Raw genomic sequence first — 24,658 nt, 5'->3', positions numbered from 1 at the left:
ATTAGCCACTCATGAAAAAGCTTTCGAGAGGTCACTAAATCCTGACCCCCTGAGGTGTCTGTGTACTTCATTGATCAGCAAAATACAGCTCTCAGGAGCAGCACTTGTGGTCCTAGGCTGCAGAGGAGGGCCTGCAAAGCAGGGTTGGGTTACAGCCCAGGGCCATAAGTACCACCTGAAAACTGGCTGTGCCCAACACATCAGTCTTGCACACATTGTTCTTGCTCTCACCCATCCTACAGCAGGGCTGTCTTTGGACAAAGCGAGCACAGAAGTCACATGGCAGCCTCCGAGCAGCACCCAGCAACGCAAGGCAGTCAAGAACTGCAGGAGGGCACAGGAGGCGAGCTGTGTGCTGCGAGGAAGGCCTCAGCTGTGCTGCTCACTGTGCTCCCACCAGTGCTGGTGTAACCGCCGAGGTGAGACATGCTCGCAGCCCTGGAGCCTTCAGAAGGAACCAGCTGCTCTCTGCTCCCAGCAAGCGTGCTGCATCCAAGCAGGGGCTCTTCATCTGGTGCTGAGGGGTAGCTTGATGCCACATGGAATGGGAGCAGGCACCCACTGTGCTCTGCACATCCCACACAGCTCAAGCTGTGGGAATTAAATCTCAGCAGTGTGATGAGGAACAGCAGCACTGCAGCTGCACACTCATTGCAAGCAGGCAGAATGCCTAAAACAGAGCATGGGAACACCTCCTTTACCATGGCATCCCTCTTAATGGCAAGGCTAATTGCAGAATGAAAGATGGTGGCAAGCTGGGGACTTCCTCTAAGTATTTATTCCCAAACCCAGTATTGGGCCAAAGGGATCCATCAGCTGCCCAAACCATACCCCACAGGAGTGCTGATAAATACCTATCTTGAGTGCAGTAGGTAAGTGGTAATTTATTACTGGTCCAGATCAAACCAACAAACAACCCAGCACTGATGGCTGGGCAGAGCCATCCCTGAGGAAGCCAGAGAAAAAAAATGGCAGGTTTCCCCAAAGCTCCCCATTCGGTTCCTTCAACCAGACTGCAGCAATTCACATCTCTTTTAGAGGCCAACCTCAACAGAAGTTCAAGTTGGTTTTAAGTGTAGCTGAGCATCCTGGAGCCCTCACACCAGCAGAGAAAATGGGAAAGGAAACCATCGCCTGCAGAAACACCCAGTTTCCACACGATTGCTCACCAAATACAACTCCCTTTATAGGAACTGAATATCTCAAGTGACCCAGTGAGAGAGGCCAGCTGTGTGACTGCCCTAAAGGCAGAGAGGACAGCATTTGGTGCTCACTGCATGCTGGACCTCCAGTCAATTAGCAAAATGCATTATTTTCAATATCCTTTCTTGTTGGAAGGAGCAACCCGGCTTGCAGGCAGGCAGAAAACAGACAGCCCATAGAAGCAGCCAATTCTCTGCCGTTCAGCATCTCTCATGCCCCAGCCCCAAGGAGAACCCATACACCATCAGAACATCACACCCAGAGTTCAAAGGAATGCACATTCATCCGAGACAGAAAATGAGAGATATTTCAGTGTTCTCCATTACTTTATCATTTAATATAAATGCTGACAGAAAAGCAGATAAGACCTTGTAGACACTTCCATCTATTTACAGACCAAGTAGTGAATCACCACCTTTCCACCGGTTCAAGAGTTTGTTGGATCTGCAACTCAAAGGACTCTCAGACACTGTGTGGAAGCAAGGTGAGGCCAAGCCAGCGTGAACAGGGAGAAAAGCAAAGTGAAGAGAGGAAAGGAAACAGCATTTCAACATATGGCTTTTTTTATGTCACCATCATGCACACACAATAGGTCTCCGCTTCCTTGCTCTTTAATACAAGTGACACTGTTGGCTCTGTAATTTAAGGAAGAAATATGGAAACAAATACTGACTTTCAGACCTCTGGACCTTCCTTGCCTTTTGCCTCCTTCAGCCCGCTCTGTCCTACTGCAGCAAAATGCCTGGCAGGCTATTCTTCCCACTAATAAGAAGTCTATTGCAGGAGTAAAGACAGAGTCAGATACAGTGACCTCTTCTACTCCTTTAGTCATCTGGGTTTTCCCAAAAGGCAGCAAAGCATCTACTGTTTCAAGAAGAGGTATCATGGTGCTTTGCAGACCCAGTGTGTGTACAAGGCTTCCAGCTTCCCCTGAACTTGCAAAGAATTCACTTTATGGAATTCTCCTCATATGCTCTACTCCATCTCTACTCCTATTGAAAGCGTTCCGACAGTTACACACAACACATAGTCACAAAACCACTCCAACAGCCAGCCATCCACATAAGGCTTCAGAACTAGTATTTTTTCGATGGGGAAGCAAAGCAGGAAAGGAAGAAAAACAGGGGGAGAAGAAAAGCAAGAAAAGAACCGGCTCGACAAATGGGAATAATGACGCTTTGTTTAGCATCAACTTATGAGAACAGCAGACAAGGAATTTCACTTATCCAAAAGCCTAAAGAAATTCAAGAAATAGTTCATAACCTGACTCAACAAATCTCATGGTCTCCTTTTATTACCTAGACTATCCTCTTTATTTTTTGTTAAATATACCTCTGCAGGGCACAATCACATACAATCAATACGATTGGAAAATTACATGAGCTCTATCCCAAGCATATATGCACCAATGTTAAAGTTATTTAAAAAAAAAAACACAACAAAACAAAAACCAAACAAACCAAAAAATAAACTCCACCCAAAAAGGTGATAATGACTGCAGAATGTCTCGGGGAGACTGGTACAGAACTAACAAGATCAACAAAAAAACAACCTAGGCTTACAGAAAAAAAAAAAAGAGAAAAAGTCATCAATAGAAAAATCCCACAACTGGAAGCAGATATTTCCAAGAGGGAGTGGGAGCTGTTGCACTGACCATCCTGTAACTCTTCCTCCCTCTTCTCATGCATGCTTTGCCTCACCTCTTCCTCCCCACAGCAACAAATAGAATGGGGAAGGAGCTCCTGACACTATTCTACTGGGTATAGAAAATGGGGAAAACAATCAAGTTACAGCACAGTTGCTAAGCTGACTTCAAGGAAAGCTCCTCTTAGCACAGAGGCTGCTTATGCAGCAAGCAAAGGCCAAAGGGGTAATGGGAACTCCTTGAAATTATAAAAACCAAGCCATTTGTTGTGCTAGATTTGCCCACGTTACAGCAGCTTCCTGCAGAAGGGGCTGTGGATAAAAGGGGCCAATTGTAAACTGTGTAGCAGCTGCGATGCAAACAGGGTTTCCACTCTGTTGCTTTATACATTTACAAAGTGCTGCTACCAAGTTTCATTTTAAAAAGCTGGAAATAAAAGAGGTCAGTGCACACGTCCAGTTGTGGGATTCATCCAGTACACAATCTGGTTTGGATGCCAAAGACTTGTGAGTACTGCCTGCCACAGAACTAGCAATAAATCCATTGAACGTTACAAAGAAGCAAATAATTTCTTAAACATCAAATACTCCACAAGGTCTGTTTTTCTCCTTACACATATATATATGTTCTCTCCCGTTCACATTTCATACGTGATCCCATTACCTGTAATGTGTTGTTTTTTTCCAGACACACTGCACCACCTTGTTACTGCTGTTCTTACTAAGTTACTAAGCTACAAGGCATCCAGGTTTTATTACTATGGTCACAGCTTTCAGGCTTCTAATGACCGGGATGTTTCTGATGTAGAAAGAAGAGGATGCAGGAAAAAAATATAAATCAAAATTCCCATATGCTCTTTTTATTAGGAATTTTCAGGAAAAAAAACAACCCTGCACCCTCATAACTTACAATAGCGTTCAGAGTTTCCACCACATGATGTTACTCTTGCCATACAAAAATTAAATCAATCACTATTAAGTTTGTTCTCCTTTCCCTGCTAATCAAGGCCCTACCTGCACCACAAGAAGTGCCTCACATACTGTGACTACGCTGAGCTGTTAGTTTCTCCTCCATACGCAAGAATAAAAACCATCTATTAACTAGGCAAGGGGACTTGGCTGGGATAACATTCCCCCAAATTGCTTACTTACATAACTTGAGCTGATTTACTCTTCAGCCTCTTTCTTCCTCCTTTCAATAGGAATTAATGCACTTGGTAACAGGTGAGTGTGGAAAACAGAATCCCCAATGAAGTGTTTGACATTCCAAGCTAAGTTTGATCTGAGAAAGAGATCAATCTGTGCTACACAGACTGCGTGCTCAGGGACCACAAGCAGCAGCCATTCAAGTTCTAGTGCCAAGGTCCAAAATCACTCTCCTCAAATTCAGACTTCATACAAGCAAGGCAGACGGTCTTTCCAATTCACATCTTGAGACAACTCAAGAACTTTGCTTCCTTTTTTTACCCAGGGAAATTGATCTGTTGTCATACAAAAGGTTACGCTGCTGACACAATTGATCTTTTTTTGTGTTTTAAGCTCAGAGTAGGAAGTGATGCTTTGCAAAAATGAACCAAATCTGAATATGGCAGTGGAATCATAAAAACAGCCAGCCTTGCTCTGTGCTCCTTCTAGCTATTCCAAGACTACAAATACTTCATATTCACATGGACACACACAGAACTTGCACGCTGCTGATACGGGTTTTCTTTGTTTCCCACTTCAGAACAGGGAAGATGAGTCAGCACTCCTGCTGCTGAGCCTCCTGACTATCAGTTCTGAACTTGTTGGACCATACGAGTAGGTGTAAAATAGCTAGTTTATACTGCGGTCCTTCAGGAAACTATCCTGTAGTCTGCTTCCTTAAAGCTCAGATTAGGAGTGGAAATGGCAGAGAGGAGTTACGCTCCTCACAGATCTCCCTCTGAACCCAAAAACCTGAGCGACAGTCTGTAAGGATTACAGGCAGATCAAGGAAGGGAAATGCAAGTGAACTTACACTACTGCCAGTGAGAAGACTCCTTCCTAGTCCTTTCTAAAAGGATTTTGCCTCATTCTTGCTGTCATGAAACAATGTAGTCGTATGAGTTTGCTTCCTACTCATCTCATTTAACGCTAGCTTGACGTATCTTTTCAGTTCCAAAGCGTTCAATAGTCGCATTTGTAGCACAGATTTATCTTTTACTGCAAATAAAGATAATTTAAATCAGTATTCAAGTCAATTTAAACTAAGACAAGTCTTCTTCAATTACACAACGTTTCTGTTTCTTTTCCCACTCTAAATGAGCCACGTGAGCAGCTGGGAGAGCACGCAAGAGACAAAACATGTCAGAATACCCGAGATACATCTCAGTACATCGCAAATTGTTTGACTACACGGAATGATTTTCCACAATACAATGCATGGATAAGGCTTGACAATTGTTAAGATTTTAAAATCTCTATTAGGATAATACAGTCAACTCACAAAATCCTACAAAGATCTGACAATCAAATGGCTACACCAGGGGGGAAAAAAAATGTAAAGCACAAGTCTTTGGCTCTCCTTTAAAGAAAAACAGCAGTTTACCATGTTTATACAGATCCCTCGTTTGCCTACCAGTAGGGGCAATATCACATTTGTGCATCACTGAGTAATAACACCATTAGAAAAGGCAACTTCACAGAAGTTATTGGCTAAGCGAATTCATTTGAATGCTCTGTTTTGAGGCAGCAAGCTGTCACTGTTACACAACCAGGGAGGGTGAATGGGCAAGCCAAGAAGGAAAGAAAGGAAGGTATGGACAAGAGGCAGAAAATAAGGCTTGAAGGAAACTAGACAGAAAAGAAATTAAGGGGAAAGAAAGGGGACAACAGTACTCCAAGTTTTGAAAGGTGCTCTGATATTAAGAAAAAAAGTGCTATTCTAACATGGGACAGGATACAATAACATACAAAAGGAACAGAAAAAAGTATAGATTTCTCTTATATAGAGAACTAGGGCATAGGAGAAGATGCAGTAATGTTTACAAGAGAAGAAGGAAAATGATGTTACTTCTATACTAGCTGAATCACTGACATACTGAAGCTTAACCTACCACCTGAAGCTTCCCATTTTTGGGGGGGAAGGGAAGGTTGTCCAGGCTGGAGCTGAAACTTGAGTATCAAAGACTGTCCAAAGGCATCTACTGCAGGAGAAAATCCGACCTATCTATGAAATGGTGCTCTTAACACCATTGTAATACTGCTTATTCTTGCTTTAAGTAGGAGGACTAAACTGCTTTACAGATGAGACCAGCTTCACGGAAGTGGGACAGTATTCCTGTACAACTGGGGCCATGATGGGGTATAGAGTTGTTCCAGGAAATTTCACTCTCTGGTTACTTATGTAACTGTCAGTGTCTCCACTGTATGTATAACTACCTGCTCTCCCAGGTTTTTTTTCCCATAAGAAGTGAAAATTTCAAGTGCAGGCTTCAGAAAGAATTAAAAGCATGCACTACACATCGCTGTTTGACTGTTTCATCAACTAAGCTTTTCCAGAGAAACAAGGAAAGGGCAAAAGGAGGGGGGAAATAACAGAAATCAATATTGCTGGTAGATATTAAACAAACTATTTAACAAGCCAAACTATAATACTGGGCAAAGAGGCCATTCACCTGAACACACTGATCACAACAAGGACACTACGCACAAAGTACAGCACGGACAGCTGGACACAGGAGAAGTAACAACAATAAGGCCTCCCTTCTAATCCATGTTTTGGAAGCATTTGCTGTATGTAGGCCAGCAGAGGTGATCTGAAAGATTTACAGCTAACAGAATACCTCCAAGGAGCAAAAGCAAAGAGAAGACGAGGAGTAATTCCTAATGTGGAAAGGCAACTAGCTGGAACAAGCAATAAAAGGTAGAACAAAGTTCTCTGCTCCTCCAGATTTTCTTACTAGTGTTGAAAAGGAATCTGTAGTTCCAAACAAGTCATAACCGTTCCTGAACATTCAGTTCACACTAAAATTATTGCAGTAAACAAAAGGTACCTTCTGGGCTTGTCCTCCTGGGTGAGAATATTGCACTACTTATCTCAACAAAAACGAGCTCCCTGTGTTGATAAAGACACAGAAGGAAGAAGTACACTAATTAAAACCAAGGAAGAGCAGGCTGACCTGATGGTGGAGCTCTGCACTCGGGAACGGGAGGGCACAGCGCCGCGCTGTGCCAGCTGGCTGCCAAGCACACAGCCAGGAAACATGCAGCTCCTCACCGTACTCAGCACAGAGAAGGGAGGAACAGACCTACCAGGCTCTAAACTGCATCAGCCTCTCTCTGCTCTGCGCTAAGAGAATGCTGCTAGGCTTGAAGAAGGAGATGTGGATGGATGGGGGCTGGCAAAGTTGTAGCGCCAAGATGGATCTTTACCAAATGTTAAGAGAGGTTTAAAGAAATAAAAGCATGCTTTAAAACTACTCCTGGCAGTTAAAGAGGCTAAAGCTCAACTAAGAGCAAAATAAATATGCGTGAAGATATGGAGCACATGGGTGCGTGCTGAAAAATGCCTTTATTTTCACTCAGTGCTTCTACCTCCCAGATATCTGATCACAACAGCTGCGCTCATGCGAAAAAATTCTTAAAACATACCCAATATATATACAGATATAACTATGTATATATGTATATATATATATTTATATATAAATTTTTATTTAAATAAAAAAGAAAGCTCGAATCCCAAGCCAATATGTGTATCAAATCCTTGACCAGCCAGGTCTGTAGGGCATAATCAAATTCAATGTGAAATAGTATACAAACGCGGTGCCTTGACTGGGCAAATTAAATAATTGCTACTCAAAAGAGTCTTCTGTTTGGACTCTCCTACTGGTAGGCAATAGTGGGACTGTATCCCCTCCCACCCCCCATATTTTGTTTTATTTAACAGTATGATGAATGCAAAGCTTAGCCCAAGGTTGCTATGACCTCAGCAGGAGTTAAGGTTAAGGAAAAAACAAACAAACAAGAAAATTATTAACTCTTGCTTTACCCAACCAAAGCAATGCAGTAATTTATTACATAACCAGTGCTTTCTGATTTAGTAGTCTAACCCAGAAAGAAAAAAAACGAGAACAGGCCAAGAAGGTGCAGAGGGAGCAGCACTTCAAAAATCAACCTCCATAAAGTTCTTCATATGCAGGGTCTCACCCCAGCGCATGCCAATAAGGTCAAAAAATGTGCAGCAAGAATAAGTCCCTTGTTTCTTTAAAGAAAACGCATCTAGAAAGGCTTCTGGTTCCCCTCCAACTCATGCCTACAAAGCATCTAGTAGAAATAGCACACCAGGTCTCTAAAACCAAATTTACTTTTCACCATAACTGATAGGATCAATACTGCACCTGACGTGGAACTTTTGATGCAGCTTTTCTCCTATGAAATAGACAACTGGGAAGGATTCAGTGCAGCAGTGACAGGCAAACTGCAAATTGACTCTGAGATGTGTGACACACGGACCCTAAGCAATGGGAACTTTTAAAAGAGAAAAAACAATTCTGTTTTTGAGAGACTGCTGTTGCTGGTGTGCGCAAACCAAAGACGACCATCTCTGTCAGTGAAAGGCACGCAAAACAGCATCACAGTTAAACATCTGATGTGCTACAGAAAATAATCAGGTTGTAGAAGAAATTATTATATGTTTGATAATATAATAACAATGCGGGAATAACAAAGGCAAGAATTGCTGAGAGGGAGGTGCACACAAAAGGCCTGTGTCAGAAAGTAGAGAGGTCAGTGAGTCCCTCTGCATTAACCTCATTGTACACACTTCAGGCAAGCTTATTTTAAAAGCGTAATGAGAGGGGAAAAAGCAATCAACCAAAAAAATAACCTAACGCTGGGTGACCAAATACAGACCAACAGGTCATCTGTAGTTAACAGATGATAATCCTTCCTGCAACTGCACAGCCTTATATTCTCCCTGCTTGCTATTTCTAGAGACCTTGCCTCACTAATGCTGCACAGCCTTCACTGGTTAACTCAGCCTCTCTACCATGAGACTCAGCTAAACAGCTTCAGAAACACCCATGCTGTAGTATATCTGTCTGCATTCCACTGAAAACCAGGACAGCAATCTTCAAATACAAATAATGAATGTTGGACATCTCATTTGTTCCTGTTTTAATCACAAATGCTGTGATTACAAAGCTTACACTTTGGTCTGCACCTGCTGCATTGGAAAAGATTTTGTCACGTTGCACAAGCTGGACTCAGTTCCTACAAACAAGGGGAGAAATTGTTCTACGAATTCAATTTGCTGCACATCTTCTGACACTGCAATTCAGAGCTACTCTACTGCCCTCATTCCTTGTTTACCTTTAGATCATACAAAGGAAATGGCTAGGTTGTTTTAATTTGTCGAGAAATTAAAGTGATAAGGAATTATGCACTGGGTATGTAATAATACAAAAAAAAAAAAAAAAAGAAAAAACCTACTTCATTAAGATCATACAATTAATCAAACAGAGTATATATATAATATCTTTTTTTTTTAAGCCCTGGGACCCAAGGCGTCCGAAGTTATTAAAATAAAGTTCATTCACAGAACAAAAACAAATTTAATTTGAATTGCTTGCAGATACTGCTAATTTTCATATTTTTTTTAATTAAAAAATGCGTTAATGTGAACTATGTGCAGGATTTGTTTCTAGTATTTGTGTTTGTGCACATTGCCTCTGGACCTGCTGCTCTGCTACGGCTGTTGCTCCTGGGTTTCTCCAATCACTCCTGGAATAAAACGTGATGGAAGCTACCAATGCCCCAGCAAAAGGAATGCTGGGGTACGCTGGCCTCACTTCATGGAGCAGATGTGGGTGTAACACCCATTCTCTGGGAGTCTTGGCTGTCTCCTCCTCCCTCTGGGTCCTCTGACAGGCTGAGAGATGCTGCCTTGTTTGACAGGAGGCTGATGTTTTCTTGTGTCAAGGCTGATCCATTTGGAACATCGCTGCTGAAAAAGTTGTGAGGAGAAAGGGGATGAGATGAAGAGGAGTAATTACTGAGCTTTGAAAGTTAACGTGGAAGGATTTCAGTACTTGTTGCAGCACCTCAAAAAGCAGTTCTGAACATGTGTGAACACGAGCCCTGTACAACAAATAGGTTGCCTGCTACGCTTCAGATCTCATCAAGAAGACATAAGACTAAATGAAAACAAACAAAACCAAATGCCTCTAGTATTCTAGATAAGTTTTGCATGATACACACATTCATTCTAGAATATTTAACATGCATGGAGGTATGCAAGTTGTTTCAAATTCATTACTTTCAGGGCTTCGTACTGAAACTGTGACTGAAATAGTTTCCCTTCAGAGGTCTCAAGTCTAACTGTTCAAAGGAGAGCTAAGAGTGGCTATAAGAAGTGTGGACTTCAGAAACTACTGCACAGGATACATTTGCTGAACAAATACACTTTCAGAGTAACTATGCAGATTTTGAACTACTTGCATGAAGTAATGTAGCCCTGACTCAACGAAGCATCAGCAGCATTTGAGCCTTTCTGAAAACATCCGAATATCTGCAGATACTTGTAGCCAATGAAAACAGTCACTGCAGATTTCCCAGCACTGCAGGCCAACAACTTATTTCAACTGAATATCAAACTAACCCTAGAATCTACATTGAAAAAGAAATTACTGCCTTCTAATAAAAATAAACTTGGTTTCAAAGCTATGTACCTTCCTAGACAACACTAACATTACAAACTTCACAGGGACAGAATAACTTCCCCCTCAGATTTGGAACATCTATTTGAAACTAAATCAGCAGATAAAGATTTCTTCTATGCTCATGGTGTATCTCCCACTCCTCCCTATTAATCATTCAATACTGACTAGATGGACTTCTGGTCTGAAAAACATAGCAGTTTTGTACTATTTGTACTATCGTATAGTTAGATACCCATCAGTTGAGATGGCCCTTAATTCACACTTTCACTATATAAATTGGATTTGTACAATCTTTTCCTAGCAGCTGCTTCCACACCAGAAACAAGGCAAGGGGTTATATAACATAACTTATATAACAGTCTGACCCCAATTAAGTCATTCCCCTGTTGTGCAAAGAAAGCTTGTAGCACTCATGTTACCTGAATGCCAGTGCGAGGTCCTCAGCTGGAACCTTGCTTTGTGGTTCTAATTGTCCGTTTTCAGTCTGTTTAGTGGTGCCCAGTTTGTTTTTAATATCCAGTGAAGACTGGCTTTCCTTTAAAAAAAAGAAAAAAAAAAGGGGGGCGGGGGGGGGAGAGAAGAAATAACATGGTGTTAAAAGAACTTCAGACTTTGTTCTTTGGGACCAATGATGAAAGCCTGTAAACTGGAGTTGCACATTGTAGCCCACAAAAGCCATGAGACATGAAAAGAAACTTGGTAAGATACTCTCATCATCTCAGGATGCAGTACTTCCTGAAAGGGAGGGATAATTCTTGTAACAACACATGAAGACCATAGACTGTAACAGCACACAGAGCACTGAACACTAGCCTACACCTGCAGGAGATGCTTTCTGTACTAAAGTGCTTTACACAACTCATAGCACAGTAATCTTGGAGACAATTCAAATTTTCAACAAATCCGGTGCCACGCTTATTTTCAAACAGCAACAAAATCAAAGCAGAGTATTTTAAAGTGGCTCAAATTCAAATCCTCTACAGAGAATCATGAAACTTCTCTGGAGGTTTCCAAGAATCAAGAGGTGAAGAGGGAGATGGGTGACTCAAGCTGTTGGCAGCCAGCAGAGAGCCATTTTGCTGAGGTGAAAGGGCTGCAGGCAGCTGCACAGCCCTCCACCCCACCTCTCTGCCTCCCACCCCACAGCACTCACCATGCTCAGCTCCCGGGTTCTCTTCCCAATTTCCCTTTCCACCTGGTGTAGCTCCAAGCTCAGCTGTTCACTTGAGATCATCCCAGGCCACTTGGGAGGTGGGGGTGGGGGCTGTGGTTGGCCTGCCAGGGTAGTCGCCTCCCTCTGCAACAGCAGCCTGTTACTAACAGCCTAAATGCATAAAGCCAAGCACATACACAACTGAGCACATGGCACACCAAGCACAAAAAGGGCACTAGGCCATAACTCTGGAGTATTGCTTATTGGTAAAACCAAGGCCTTCTCGCTCCATACTTAACAAGGTCCCATCTGAAATAACTTCAGACATCTCTTCTACATATAGACATATCTTTTCACTTTTAAAGTGTTAAATACCTTTTACAGTAACAAATTTGCATGCATTTTCCCTGCATGCCTCTCCCTTCCTGAAAATAAGGTAAAGCACAAGAGCAAAAACTCTTTTGTGAGCTACCTGTTGAGTAAAAGGTAAGAGCAGATACATAAGCCTGCTGCTCTAAGTGTAGAATTTATCACAGCTCTATGTTAAGAGTTCAGAGTATATCTAAAATTATGGCATAATATGTCACTCTCTACTGACCCAGATGAGGAAGGACAGGAACAGAGAGGATCAGAAGACTGTAGTCACAGGTTACCAGCAGCCATCTTAAAAGCAGTAACCATGTCAGCCATTCCAAAAACATGGCAATATCTGGGAATGAGTTCCGTGAGTTTGTGCTCTGCATTTTAACACAGAGAACTGCACCACCTACTCACAGCCCAGCATATGGCTGGTCTACGAGCAGAAGCACACATTAACTTGACAAAAGAGCAGGACAGTCTAGTTATTTATGCTCACACTTGAATTTTAGTGACTGACAACCAGTTAACAGGCAAATTATAAAGCTTCCTGTATATTGAATACATACAACTTGAAAGCTGCTGTTACTCACAATAACCTGTGAGTTCCTACAAATCCAATTATGGTAAAATCGAAATTTAAACTCAACCATGTAGGATTTAAACTGACACAACCGCAGTAACAACGAGGAGGAGAGACAGGCCGCTCAAGGTTTTTGAGAGCTTCCCAATAGCCTTCCATTATGGCAAAAGTAGACATGCAAAATTTTAAACCATCTCTTCTCGTTTCCAAACAAGAGCACAAGAACACAAATTACTTTTCAAGTATCTAAAAAAAATACATGCTTCTCGTAACTGCTGCTGCCACTTCAAATTTGTCAGCTATTATGACAAATCAGCAATAATCCTTCCGACTTAACACAAGTTCTCACATAACCAAAGCTTCAGTAGAAGCTGCTACCCACTCGCTACTTATGGCAATTCTTCCTGCAAATACAATTGGTATGAGTAGCTGCTGAGGAACACAGAATAGTTTTCTAGTGTTTTCTGAAGAGGTTTACTGATTTTTTCCCCCACAATGTACTAAGAAAATGAAACAAACAAACAACTGACAGATTTGCTATCTCATTATGCCTTGATATTTCTCCTCTTCCAATCAACCAAAATATGAACAAAAATTTCAGCTCATAAATTCCTTTACAAACACAGACCCCCATATTACTTCATGTTGCAAACGACAACATTTCCTCTAAAAGGAGACAAAATATTAAGCTTTAATTTTCTCAGCTAACTGTACTTAATTTTCACTTTTGTGGCTTGTGCTACTTAGGAAGAAACAGGTACAACACGAAGCCAAACATGAAACAGATGAAGGTCACACAGCTGTCTGCACATAAAATCAGACATTTTCAGTGCCAGAAGCCAAGAGGAACAAACACCCACTTCAGAAAAAAAAAAAAAAGGTTTGCCTCTGAGTGAACAGAGAGGGGGAGTGAGAGAGATAATGAAAGCAAACACGAATGAGCACAGAGTGCAGATTCAAGTATGGTGTTGATTTGCTTAATGCGAAGTCCAGGGAAGTTTCTGCTACTGAGCAAAGTAGTTTACACCTTTACCACAGTCCCACAGTCCTGATGTCTATCATCAGAGAACTAATATTAATACTGAGTATCGTTAAAGAGAGAAGGACCATCAACATACAAAAAGCAGCTCTGTTAGCTTCATCTCTCTCTCCCTACCACTTCTCATCACCCTTACAAATGTTGGTACCAACCTCTAGTCCTCTCATTTGTGTCTGCTGGCTAATCTGATGGTCCACTTGCTGCAGCTCCATGCGCAGCTGTTGCTCTCGCTCAGCTGAGGGCAACTGTTTTCCATGACCAGCCACATCTGACATGGACAGTCTCTCCCTTTGGGATCAGAAAAACAATGAGAAGGAGATTCAAAAAATAATAATAATTAATTGAGCTGGTACAGAAGAAAAGAGATAAAAAGGAAGATCATAGAAAAAGGCAGAAGAAAAAAAAAAAGTAAAACATTCCTACCTGTCACTGAAACGTCCCTGAGAAGGTATATTTTGATGGGGAGAATATGGAGAGCCTCCCCAGCCACCATGAGTTCCATAAGGACTGTAGTCTGCCAGCAAACAAGGAAAACAAATCATGTTGCAACCTACAAAATTATCACTTAAATATTTCAGCTAACTCACACCTGAGAAAGCAGCTAATTTCTAGATTCTACTGCAACAGATTTAACAGTAACCTCATTTCACAAGGACCAGCAAAACAAATTACTTTTCCTGTATCAGTGTCAACAAGTTACCTACACACATTCTGTGCATGAACTAATCTGTTCTTGGAACAGGAAGAAGCAGCAGGCTTTCTATCTGGGTTTCTCAGTCTCCCATAGCTCTAATAGTTACGTTGTGAACATAACATACACCTTAACTATATTTCTGAGGCAAGAAAGAAGTTCACAGACGCTGTCTTCAGCTTGTACTATACCACAGCACTGAAGAAAACAGTGACAACCATCAAAATCCCAGAGCACGTACGCACCTGAAATGATTGATTTGGTGGAAGCTCCCTGAACCGCCATGGCCTGAATGGGACCAGAATTCTGGTACATCGCCTTGGAAGTACGAGAGATGGCCCCAAATCTCGACACAGTTGGTCGGTCTCCAAACGGAATGAGGTCATCATCACCAGCCTCTGCTGCTCTTCTCTGCATGTCTAATCGTTGGTCACGCATAGCTTTACTATCCACGTTCTAGACAAGAGATGGGAAAGAAGAACTTAATCAGAAGAGAGCAAAAACACACTTCTTTTAAAACAAGCTGGTACCACTACAGTATCTCCTGTTCTGTTTCTTCATCCTTCAAATAGCCTTCTTGTTCTGCAGCTTATATCTCCACTGCTTAGGGTTTGTATATCATTAATATTCTAGCTTAACATTTTCACTACTACCACCAATGCAAAACAGTTGCATGATTGTGAGCAAACCAAGAAAAGAGAGCAGGAGCCAAAGGAAGACAGAGAAGGTTTAATGGGACAAGCTGTGAAGAACTAGAGAATAAAATCAAGGAGATCAGTAGGCATCACTGAGGAAAATATACTCCTTCCACAGTCCACAAGGAATTCCTCTGAAGGCCAGGGTTAAGCCCTTTATCATCTAACAGCCTGCAGAACTGGAATCAGTCAGTAAAACACTTAATCGGACACATAAAATACATCTCTCCATAGTCAGATTTTTCTTTAAGTAGTATTACTGTTTGGAACACCCAGGTTCATAGTAAACACTCTTATGGGCCATGAATGACCAGACAGAAGTCAAAATTCTAAAATCACTTCAGTAAGGCAAGAAATTAAAACTCCGCAAGCTTTCAGTGAGGAGAGGATTGCTGGAGACTGATGAGGTAACAGAGCTATGCAGGAATAAAGGGATGGAAGTAGAAATCACTGCTGAGCTGGAAACTAAAGAAACGTTACATGCTAAAAGATGCATTAAGCATCAGCTGCATGAAGTACGATCATATCCAGTCACAGCATCAGTGAAGAACTGCATACACAGAGCAATGAACTGTGCTCAAGATGAATCAGACTAGTGTTGTGAATACACTTCTGAAAAATTTCAAGCAAATTTAGAGCATTCTTGTGGTCACAACATCTCAGAAAATCTAATAGAATCTAATAATACTGTTCAGAGCAGTCACAATCACCATATATGGAATTAAATAACACAAAGTTATGGTAGCTCCCTGTTACAGACAGAAGTAAAGGAAGCAACAGATGGATATGTCTAATTAACAAGCTGCCTGTAGAGTCATTTTTAGATTTCAAGTAAGCATAAAGAACCAAGGCAGAGCAGTTAGCCTGCATCTATCTCCAGAATTTTAAAACAGTAATGCAGACATACAACAGTTTATAACCTCAAAAGCAGAGCACTGTGTTCACTTTCAAATACATTCTTTCACTATGTTGCACTTTTGAGCTGAAAAGTCCACCACAAGTATTGACATCAACTTGGAGAGCAAAGAGTCCTTCCTAGCCTAGAGAAGCACTAGCTTTTCTTCGGTGTTCCCCAAATCCCTACATACCGCCATCTCCACACTCCTTGCTGCCACAGCATCTTTGGGTTTTGCATCTTTGGTTCCAATGTAGGAGCCGATGGTGTCACAGGACCAGGGAGAGTACTGGCTGTAGTCATTTCCTTTGTATTTCCCAGCTACCTTCAGGTCTTCATCTAAGTACTGTACAAAAACAAAGATCTGGTAAGGAGAAGATGCAGCTTCACAGCCACAGCTGATTAGCTCAACAGCAGTGAACTTAAAAAACACCATTAGATTTTTTGTATTATTTTAATTTTTTTAATTGAATCCATTTGGAGTTGGGCCACAACAGGCATAAGACATATCAAATCTAGATTGGCTGGTAACAATTCCAGCACCAACTGTTCACTTGCTCAGTATGAGAGTGATATATTTTAACCTTGGTTTAAAAAACAAATGATACCAAAAAAAGCCCCCAGCTGCTAGGTAACTCTAAGCTTGTTGGGAATGAATGAAGCCAAGTTCAGTGACTGTGAAGTCTGACTACTTCAATTAATAATGGCTCATTTTAATTCTCTTGGTGCCACCTACAGCAGTCCATTACAGATCAGTGGTAGATCACAGAATAGACAGCCATTCCGGAGATCATATTACAAGGGTTTCCCACCTGCAATACAAGATTCTCTCTACAACATTTTTCAACATGGTACTGTTCTAATTTTCTTGTTACTGTCACTTGTCAGCTCACACGAAAAAACTTCAGAACATTTTCTAATCATACTCACAACTAAAAACGTGCTTACCTCCTCTGAATGAAAAGGATGAGGCAAGGTTGGAGAAGGTGCAAAAGGAGGTGGGGAAATAACCTTCCTCTCCTCTAACTGTGCCATGATCTCTTTCCTTCGTCGGTGCAGTTCATCCAGGCTGGGGTGAGGCTGAAATTAAGACAAGCATACATTACAAAACTTCTCAAGCATTAATAACTAAATCACTAATTTAGAAAATGCTGTTTTATCCAAGCAAGACATGGCAGCTCTATGTTGCAAGAAATGGAAAATTACAATACTTATGTTCCTCAAGCTCTAAACATCAAGCTGCTTTTTACACACTAACATCATTACAATTGCCGAGTTGGTCAATAATAAACTGCCTTCTGTTTTTTCATCAGCTTCATACCAAATTCTCCGATTTATTTTCAATTATTATTATTATTATTTTTTAATTCCTCATATAAAGAACAACCTTACTGGGAAAAAAAATAAAAAATAAAAAATCAATTTCTCAACTAGTTTGTATTTTCTCTCTGGGGAACAACTTCAGAAACACAATAGGAAAACCATACCCGGTGACAAGAAGGTCTGATCTGACTGAGATGGGGAGCCACTGGGCAATAACTCTCTGTTTGTGGGTATCTGTCCCTGGATTCAGGTATGTAGGAGGGTACAGCTGCTTGTGGAATTTCAATGGGTACAGGGCTTCCTCGGACAATCTCCTCTCGCTGATATGGCTGGACAGGTGGGTACACACGGCGGCTGTCGTAATGCGGGGGATATATGGGTTGTCCCATCGGAGGATATTGCTGAGGCTGTGTGTACTGAGGGCTCACCACACGATCCTGAAGGTAGGGTGCGTAATGGTCTAAATAAGGTGGACCAGGTTCTGGAGCTGATGGAGGAGGTCGCACAAAACGAGACATGGTTTGAGGATAGTAAACTCCTGAATTTAGGCAAGAAAAAGACAAACAAGATACAGAAAGCAATCATTACAATTGTTCATAAAAGTGGGCTGATTCAAATACTGCAGTTTACAAGTATCATGAACAGTGATATAAATTAATACACATTTATTGTTTGCCACCACTGTTTAACAGGTATTTCTACTCAAGAATTAACCACTTCAGAAAACCCTAGAGAAGCAGGAGCTGATCCAAAGCACAAGTGACAGCAAGATGTAAAAATTACCGTCGCTGAAGAAAAGGCAGTGAGATTGAGCCCACCACAGGTTCCGCAACATACTAACTAGAATTAATTCACTAGGATGTCTCTCTATTTACCTGAACGCTTTTAGCTAGAGGAGAGCTAAAAGAAAAAGGAAGATCATTTTGTCTGCCTCCATGTGTGCAACTAAAAACTCAGTTTGCCCCAACACATCAGTAATTTACAAATGCGCATGGACAGGGGGCAGATCACTAACTACGAGCACATTCAACTTTGTCATGCATTGGCATCCAAAAATCAAATACAAGCTTCCTATTCCCCCAAATGCTTCTCCCTTCACTCCTTCCTAGAGCTTCTTTCCACTTCCATTAGTCACATTATTTCTTTATCTATGACGTTATTTTCACTTTATTCCAGCAAACAAAAACAGAGCTCCTCAATCAAGACCTATGAAGTCTGGCAGGAGGTAACTCACCAACTGCATGTATACACCTGTACAGCATCTTGACGCATCTATTTCCACTGTATTATACCATAACCACATTAATGCCTAAAGTCTATGTGATATGCAAAAAAAACTAATTTGAAACATAAATAAACACCAAGGCAGGAAGAAAGAATAAAACTGATAAGGAAATCAGAAGATAGAGAGCTTGGTCTCAAACTAACCTTGCTGGTAGGGTGCTGGCTCAAATGGTGGGGCAGCTCCCCTATGATCTTGATAAAAGATATCTGCTTGCTGAGTATTATACAACTGAGATCCACGAGGTACCATTTGCAACTGTTTTGTGACAGACACTGAAGGCAGATCTGTTGGTGCCCGAGCAGGCACAGGATGAGGGTTCACTGGTAAGGCAGAAATAGAGCTCTTGGGGACAGGTTCCAGCCTAAGAAGTAGAAAGACAACATTGCCCATTAAAAGCTGATACAGTTCACAGGTACTCTGTCTATATTCCACCTTCTGAAGACTTGTATCATCTCCTCCAATTAAAATATAAGCAATCAGAGATGTAAAGCAATTCATAATTTTAGCTATAGCTTTCTACTGCACTCTACCACCACAAAACAAACAAGCAAACCATTCTGTTTCTTTTCTAGAGAGTGGGTATACACTTTGGTCTCTACTGCATATTTACACAGGACACTTTGAACAACAGTTAAGAAGACCCGTACAAGTCAGGAGGGGATCCAGGGGCACTGCTACTCAGATGGTCCATCTTCCCTGGCTTCAGAGCAGCTTCATAACTGGAGTCAGTCCCTCGAGAAATAAGTTGCGTCACTGTGCTGCCTGTTGACACAATTCCATTTGGCAGAGCAGAGGTTTTCCTATTGGGCAAGTCCACTCCCCCTTCATCCGAGAGGATAGCTCCTGAAGGCAGGCCCACCTCATTCAGCTGGCCCAGGGAGGCACTCAGAGGTCTTCTTGGAACCAGACGCTTGTTCATTTTACGAAATCTTCAAAGAAAGAAGTTACACATCAAAAACTGAAACAAAATACCGAAAGGATTTTCAAGATTTCTTTTTTCCCCCAAACACAGGTGGCACCAGAGCTTCAAGTTCAAAATCGTATTTCCTACTGGCTTGAGAGGTTTATTGTTAATACCTGGAAGACTAGAATTTCACTGCAATTTGACGTGCTCATATCAATTTCAACCAAACGAACCAGTATCAGTCACACCAAGGACAGATTTTTTATGACAACTACACCAAGAGCTCAGAAAACCTGAAATCTTACCTCCTGCACATATATCCATTACAACTGTAATGAAGAAAATCACCTGTGATAACAGAAGTTTCAAAACAAGAATCGCAGATTGTTGACGTCTGCTTTACTTAGAGACTAAACGAACAGCAGACAACTAAAGGAATGATAGAAGATAGATTATCTGTTACACCATTTGTCCAACATTAAGCCAACATAAGTCCTTAGTGCCAAACTATATCACCTTCATATTGATCTTGATATATTGTGCTTTGTTACTATAGCAATATACAGCTTATACCACTTGCATGGTTTGATAAACGATTTCAGAGAAAAATCTCTAAACACAGTATACTGTCAAAATCTAACTGCTTCTGATAAGTCTGAACAAACAAGAGCCCTTTAACGCTAACAAAAAAAAACATCAGCAGACTGACGGTATTGGACTAACAAAGGGAACAAATTCCAGAGTTGAAGGCCCTCCACTAAACCTCCTGCCACTAGCTTAGATACAAGAACACAAGTGGGAGGGCACATCTGTTAGTCTGAGTGCTCATAGAGCAAGAGACTGCTTCTTATGTGTGAAGCCTTCACAGGGGTTAGATTGGCTGAAGCAAACACTTCCGAGCAAAGTGAAATGATAACACAAACACAGTCACACTTTAAATCCAGGCTATGTGGTAATGACAGCAGGCACTGTTCAGAACATATTAAAAGGAATAAACAAACAGCTATTAACGTGCTACAAGCACGTGAGGAGGGACAGACAGTTTAAGGCTTTCTAAAAACATGCTGCATAGAAGTCATTCTGGCATTTCCCACCAGCTGCAGACATGGAGGTGAGCTGAAGTGAGCTCCCCAGGCTGAGTGTATCACTTTACTTGGCCATCCCACCAAAGGCTAAACTGGTTTTCCCTGCAAAGCATCAGCACAGCATGTTCTGCCTACCAATAACTTCTGGTCATCTTGCTCACATTAGGTCTCTTAGAGTTGCAGTGCCTCATAACTCCTGATCTTTTGAAGTTCTGCACATAACTTGCAAGAAAACGACAGCTAATAATCCCTGCTCACTCATCTAGATTACAATAGTATGCTCAAAAGGCAGACACACAAACACATTCAGATCAGAAGTGACAGGAAGCATTTGTACTATATACACCATAGTAACATGCTTAGAAAGATTCTTCTTCAGAAAGAACATTGTAGTCTTCACATGTACAGGACAACAGAAACAGTAACACCCCCTGCCAAGAATCACCTACGCAGACTTGTTTTGTCCCACACCAAAAGGGACAGTTTCCAACTGCCTACAAAAACTGCTGCAACTGACACAGCACTCACCTCACTTGCCCCAGGACAACATTATCACTAAAGGAAACAATCTAGTCTGGATAGGCCTCCTCCACTTGCAAACCTTACGAACTGTCCTTGATAACACAAGTAGTTTAGAGGCGGTAGTACTGACTCACCACCCTTATTAATCATCCACAACAGTGCTACCAATCTTCATTTTCATACTATCATTACAAAAGGGGAAAAAAATCCAGTTGTTTCTGCAAAAAAAAAAAGTACCAAAGTCCCATTTTCTGTTAGCTTGAAAAACTGCCTTTGTCATTCTAACACCACATGCTCTCCTCTAATTTCTTTTTGCCCACGTATTGCCTGCTGTATGGCTAATGAAATGTTGTATCAGTACTCGAAGCTTCAGATGTTTAAAGAAAAGAAGAAAGAAAACGCACAGTATTGTGGTTTTTGGCTTTCTGAATAGCAAAAGCAGCACAGAACAACAAAGAACCCTAGATCTGGGAATGTGCCAGCATCGACCTCTCTCTCACACACAACTATAAAACCAGGTTGAGAAACACACATGAAGAAATAACCACAATGGATGCAACCTAGTAGCATATTTATCCACACTAAAGAAGTAACAAAAAAACCCCACAAAATAAATATAATGCTCATCCCCAAAATCTCAAGTAATGCTTCTTGTGCAAATAACAAAGTTTCAGAGCTGCACTGCTGCTGCATTAACCAAAACATTCTGTACACAAGAATGAACAGCTCCAAAACTTTATGATGAAGAACTAAGGATAAGGTGAAGCAAATATTGGACTGATCTGTACACTTACTTCTCTAGCTCCTCCTGTGAATGTGCAAAGGTGCAGCTGGCCCCTCGGGGGCATCCTCCTCTCTGTTTCATGTCTCGGCACATGTACGTCTTGTATTTGCTGTGCTGAGGAGGCTGGCAAGGTTAAAAAAAGAACAAAACAACAAGATATCAGAATATAAGTGCACTTAAGGTATATTGTGTGTATTTCTACTGCTTCTCCTTTTGCCAGTAACAGTACCAGTGAACACAAAAAGGTTAAAGAGTTGAAATAATTCACTTGGATTTTGTGATTGTTTTTACCCCCACACCAGTTTGGCTCCCTGAACCAGCTCTCTCCCTGAACCAACTCTCCAGGTGGCAGAGTGCCAATGCAGAGAGAGTGGGAATCTATAGCAAGCAGCTCTGTCTCTCAGTAGTAGCTAGCATTTAGATTAACTTAGCAGAACAAAATGAGATCAAAGAAACGTGATAAGATAAATAATTAGCTTATCTCGTACTTCTATTTGGCAACATCAATTTCTGAAACAAACAAAAATAAACAAAAAAAATTGTTTGATGAAACCCAGACTTCCTAAAACTTTACAATTTATACATGATTAAGAATAGGTTTAATAATCATTGGTAACACACAACGACCCGGCTAACATTTGTCACATTAAGGGCAAGGAAATTCCCACAGCACAGTGCAAGGCACCCCAGCTTCTCTCCCCATCTAATCAGGAATCTCTATGAACAAACCAGCTTGATCAGATTCTTTTCTTTCCATCCTAGTGAACAGTGCAAATTCATGCAGGTATTTTGTGTTGTTTTTTTTTCAATATATAAATATCAAAGAGCAGCAACATTCTCAACATACTCTTTGTGAAGTCAAATCTCTCCGGCTGACATTAGTAAACCTCTACTATTACACAGAGCCAAATAAAATTTAGGAGTAAGCTTTTCTTAAATGATTTGGCTGTTACCTGTTGCTGATCCGTTCCTTTCTTGCTGTGATTCTGGATATAATCAACTAAGCCATGAACCACAGTCCTTACAGCAACGAGCCCATTTTCCAGTTGTTCCCATGTTGGAGGTGGAGCATCTGTAGTATTAGCAGGAAACAGAATACAGTAAGGAAGAAGGATTTCCAAAACCAGGTATTAGGAAACCATCAGTATCACACACAAAAAAAAGTTACCAAGTTTTATCAGAAGCAAAAGTCATTTGAATCTTGAATAAAAAAAATCAAGCCTTGTTTTTCAGATGTACGTAACATTTAAAGAAAAATGCTACCTAAAGACTCAAGATTGAACCTCACCAATAAATCAGACAGCAAGTCTACTACTACCACATCGATGATCTCCTTTACAAGGGATTTCATACCCCACAGAACTCAAGAGGAAATACCCTGTATAAACTCCGTATGTACTGGAAAATCCAAATCCCACTTCACACTCAGATTCCTTCAGGCAAAGTAGTTCTGTACGAACGCCATTACCAATGGCCTAGATTACACAGTCAGTTACTGAGCTGCATACAAAGCTGCTGTGTCCCACTTGTGAAAACACGTGACACAAAGCAAATCCATGCATCAGACCATCTACCACACAGCAGTGTGAACAAACTGCAACTTCAGTCCTACAGGGGCTTCTGCTCTTTCTAGCTGACTAACGTACTTGTCCAACCCTTTAACCTGTTCCAACCGAAGACACTCCCCAGTGTGCTGATGTGCTCCGCCATGCAGACATAATGGACATCAAAGAGCTTCACTAAGTGTGTTTCAAGATCTTTAACACAATTATGTTCTGTTCTGCTCACAAGTATTTGATTCCCATAGAACTTCAGAGTACCTACAGAATATAGCAGGGAAGCAGCTCCATAGCATAGCAGAGAAATTACTCCAAGATCAGACTCACCCACTGAAATTTCCAGTCAGGCTATCAGTGATTCCAGCTGCCATACCAGTCAGGCTGACAAACTGCCAGTACATAGAATTTTGTCTCTGACTAGTTACAACATAAATGATTTGAGGAAGCACCGCATTGCCTTTAACTGCTGAGTACAACTTGTACTCACATGGAAGGTATGTTTTTTGCCTTAAAAATATAGAAACTATCTACAACTTTTCATCTCCTGATGTCACGCTAGTCTCAATATCACAAATATCAACAGGTATAAAATAAAGTTTCAGTTTCAGCACTCTCCTATTCCTACAGCTGACTTTTCCAACATCTTTCATCACTTTCTTCTCTGTCAGCATCTTAATTTCCCAGTTATGCTCTTTTCATCTTATTTCCCCTGTCCAGATCATCACTCATACTTTTGCAGAACTACAAATTCCTTAAGATAAGTAATGTGAGCATTAAGACAGATTCTTGCTGAGCTTCTACCTATCAAAATTTTACTTTGATGTCAGAAATTGTTCACATGGAAGGTGCCCTACGGTTTTAAGCTGCCTTCAAGAACATCTTCTGAGTGCAGTGCCTGCAGCTGAGAGACCTCAGATCAAAAACTAGTATGTATAATTTTTAGAGTAACAAAAGATGTACAATTTTTAGATAGGGAATTAAAGGAAGTCCTTAATCTGATAACTGCTTTCCTTAATTACTCCCATGAGTTCATAAATAAATCATTTGTTCTAGCAAAGAACTGGAGATACAAAAATAACACAGTGACAACCAAAGCACTGAATTAGTGGTTTTATTAACCCTTCTGCTGCTTTGCAAGTCTGGTTTCCAACAGCAGCAAATGCAAAACTAAAGACTGCTTTCAGTCCCTCCAGCTAGCATTGCCTAATATGAAGTACACATCTGTGGAACCCTACAAGACTGCATATATTC

The 24,658-nt window shown here is 41.1% G+C and overlaps 1 protein-coding gene across 8 annotated transcripts in view; it reads right to left on the bottom strand.

The window, feature by feature from the left end:
- The window catches only part of RC3H1 (ring finger and CCCH-type domains 1), a 61,969-nt gene that overhangs the window by 6,012 nt on the left and 31,299 nt on the right, over window positions 1–24,658 (bottom strand). For 4 of the 8 annotated variants that reach the window (XM_072343708.1, XM_072343710.1, XM_072343709.1 and 1 more), the window contains exons 8-20: window positions 22,802–22,920; window positions 21,859–21,971; window positions 19,201–19,482; window positions 18,697–18,914; window positions 17,433–17,806; window positions 16,894–17,025; window positions 16,139–16,291; window positions 14,601–14,811; window positions 14,088–14,178; window positions 13,817–13,952; window positions 11,686–11,856; window positions 10,952–11,067; window positions 1,520–9,817 (exon numbers count right to left, since the gene is read on the bottom strand). In XM_072343708.1, the coding sequence (XP_072199809.1) occupies window positions 9,664–9,817; window positions 10,952–11,067; window positions 11,686–11,856; window positions 13,817–13,952; window positions 14,088–14,178; window positions 14,601–14,811; window positions 16,139–16,291; window positions 16,894–17,025; window positions 17,433–17,806; window positions 18,697–18,914; window positions 19,201–19,482; window positions 21,859–21,971; window positions 22,802–22,920 (2,270 nt within the window). In that variant the 3' untranslated portion in view covers window positions 1,520–9,663. Of the gene's footprint in view, window positions 1–1,519; window positions 9,818–10,951; window positions 11,068–11,685; window positions 11,857–13,816; window positions 13,953–14,087; window positions 14,179–14,600; window positions 14,812–16,138; window positions 16,292–16,893; window positions 17,026–17,432; window positions 17,807–18,696; window positions 18,915–19,200; window positions 19,483–21,858; window positions 21,972–22,801; window positions 22,921–24,658 lie in introns of those variants that run through there. The other 4 variants (XM_072343712.1, XM_072343713.1, XM_072343715.1 and 1 more) reach the window with 4 other exon arrangements.

Source organism: Excalfactoria chinensis, chromosome 8 (genome assembly GCF_039878825.1).
Source record: "Excalfactoria chinensis isolate bCotChi1 chromosome 8, bCotChi1.hap2, whole genome shotgun sequence".
Lineage (NCBI taxonomy): Eukaryota > Metazoa > Chordata > Aves > Galliformes > Phasianidae > Excalfactoria > Excalfactoria chinensis.
This window is presented reverse-complemented; position numbering and strand designations above follow the sequence as displayed.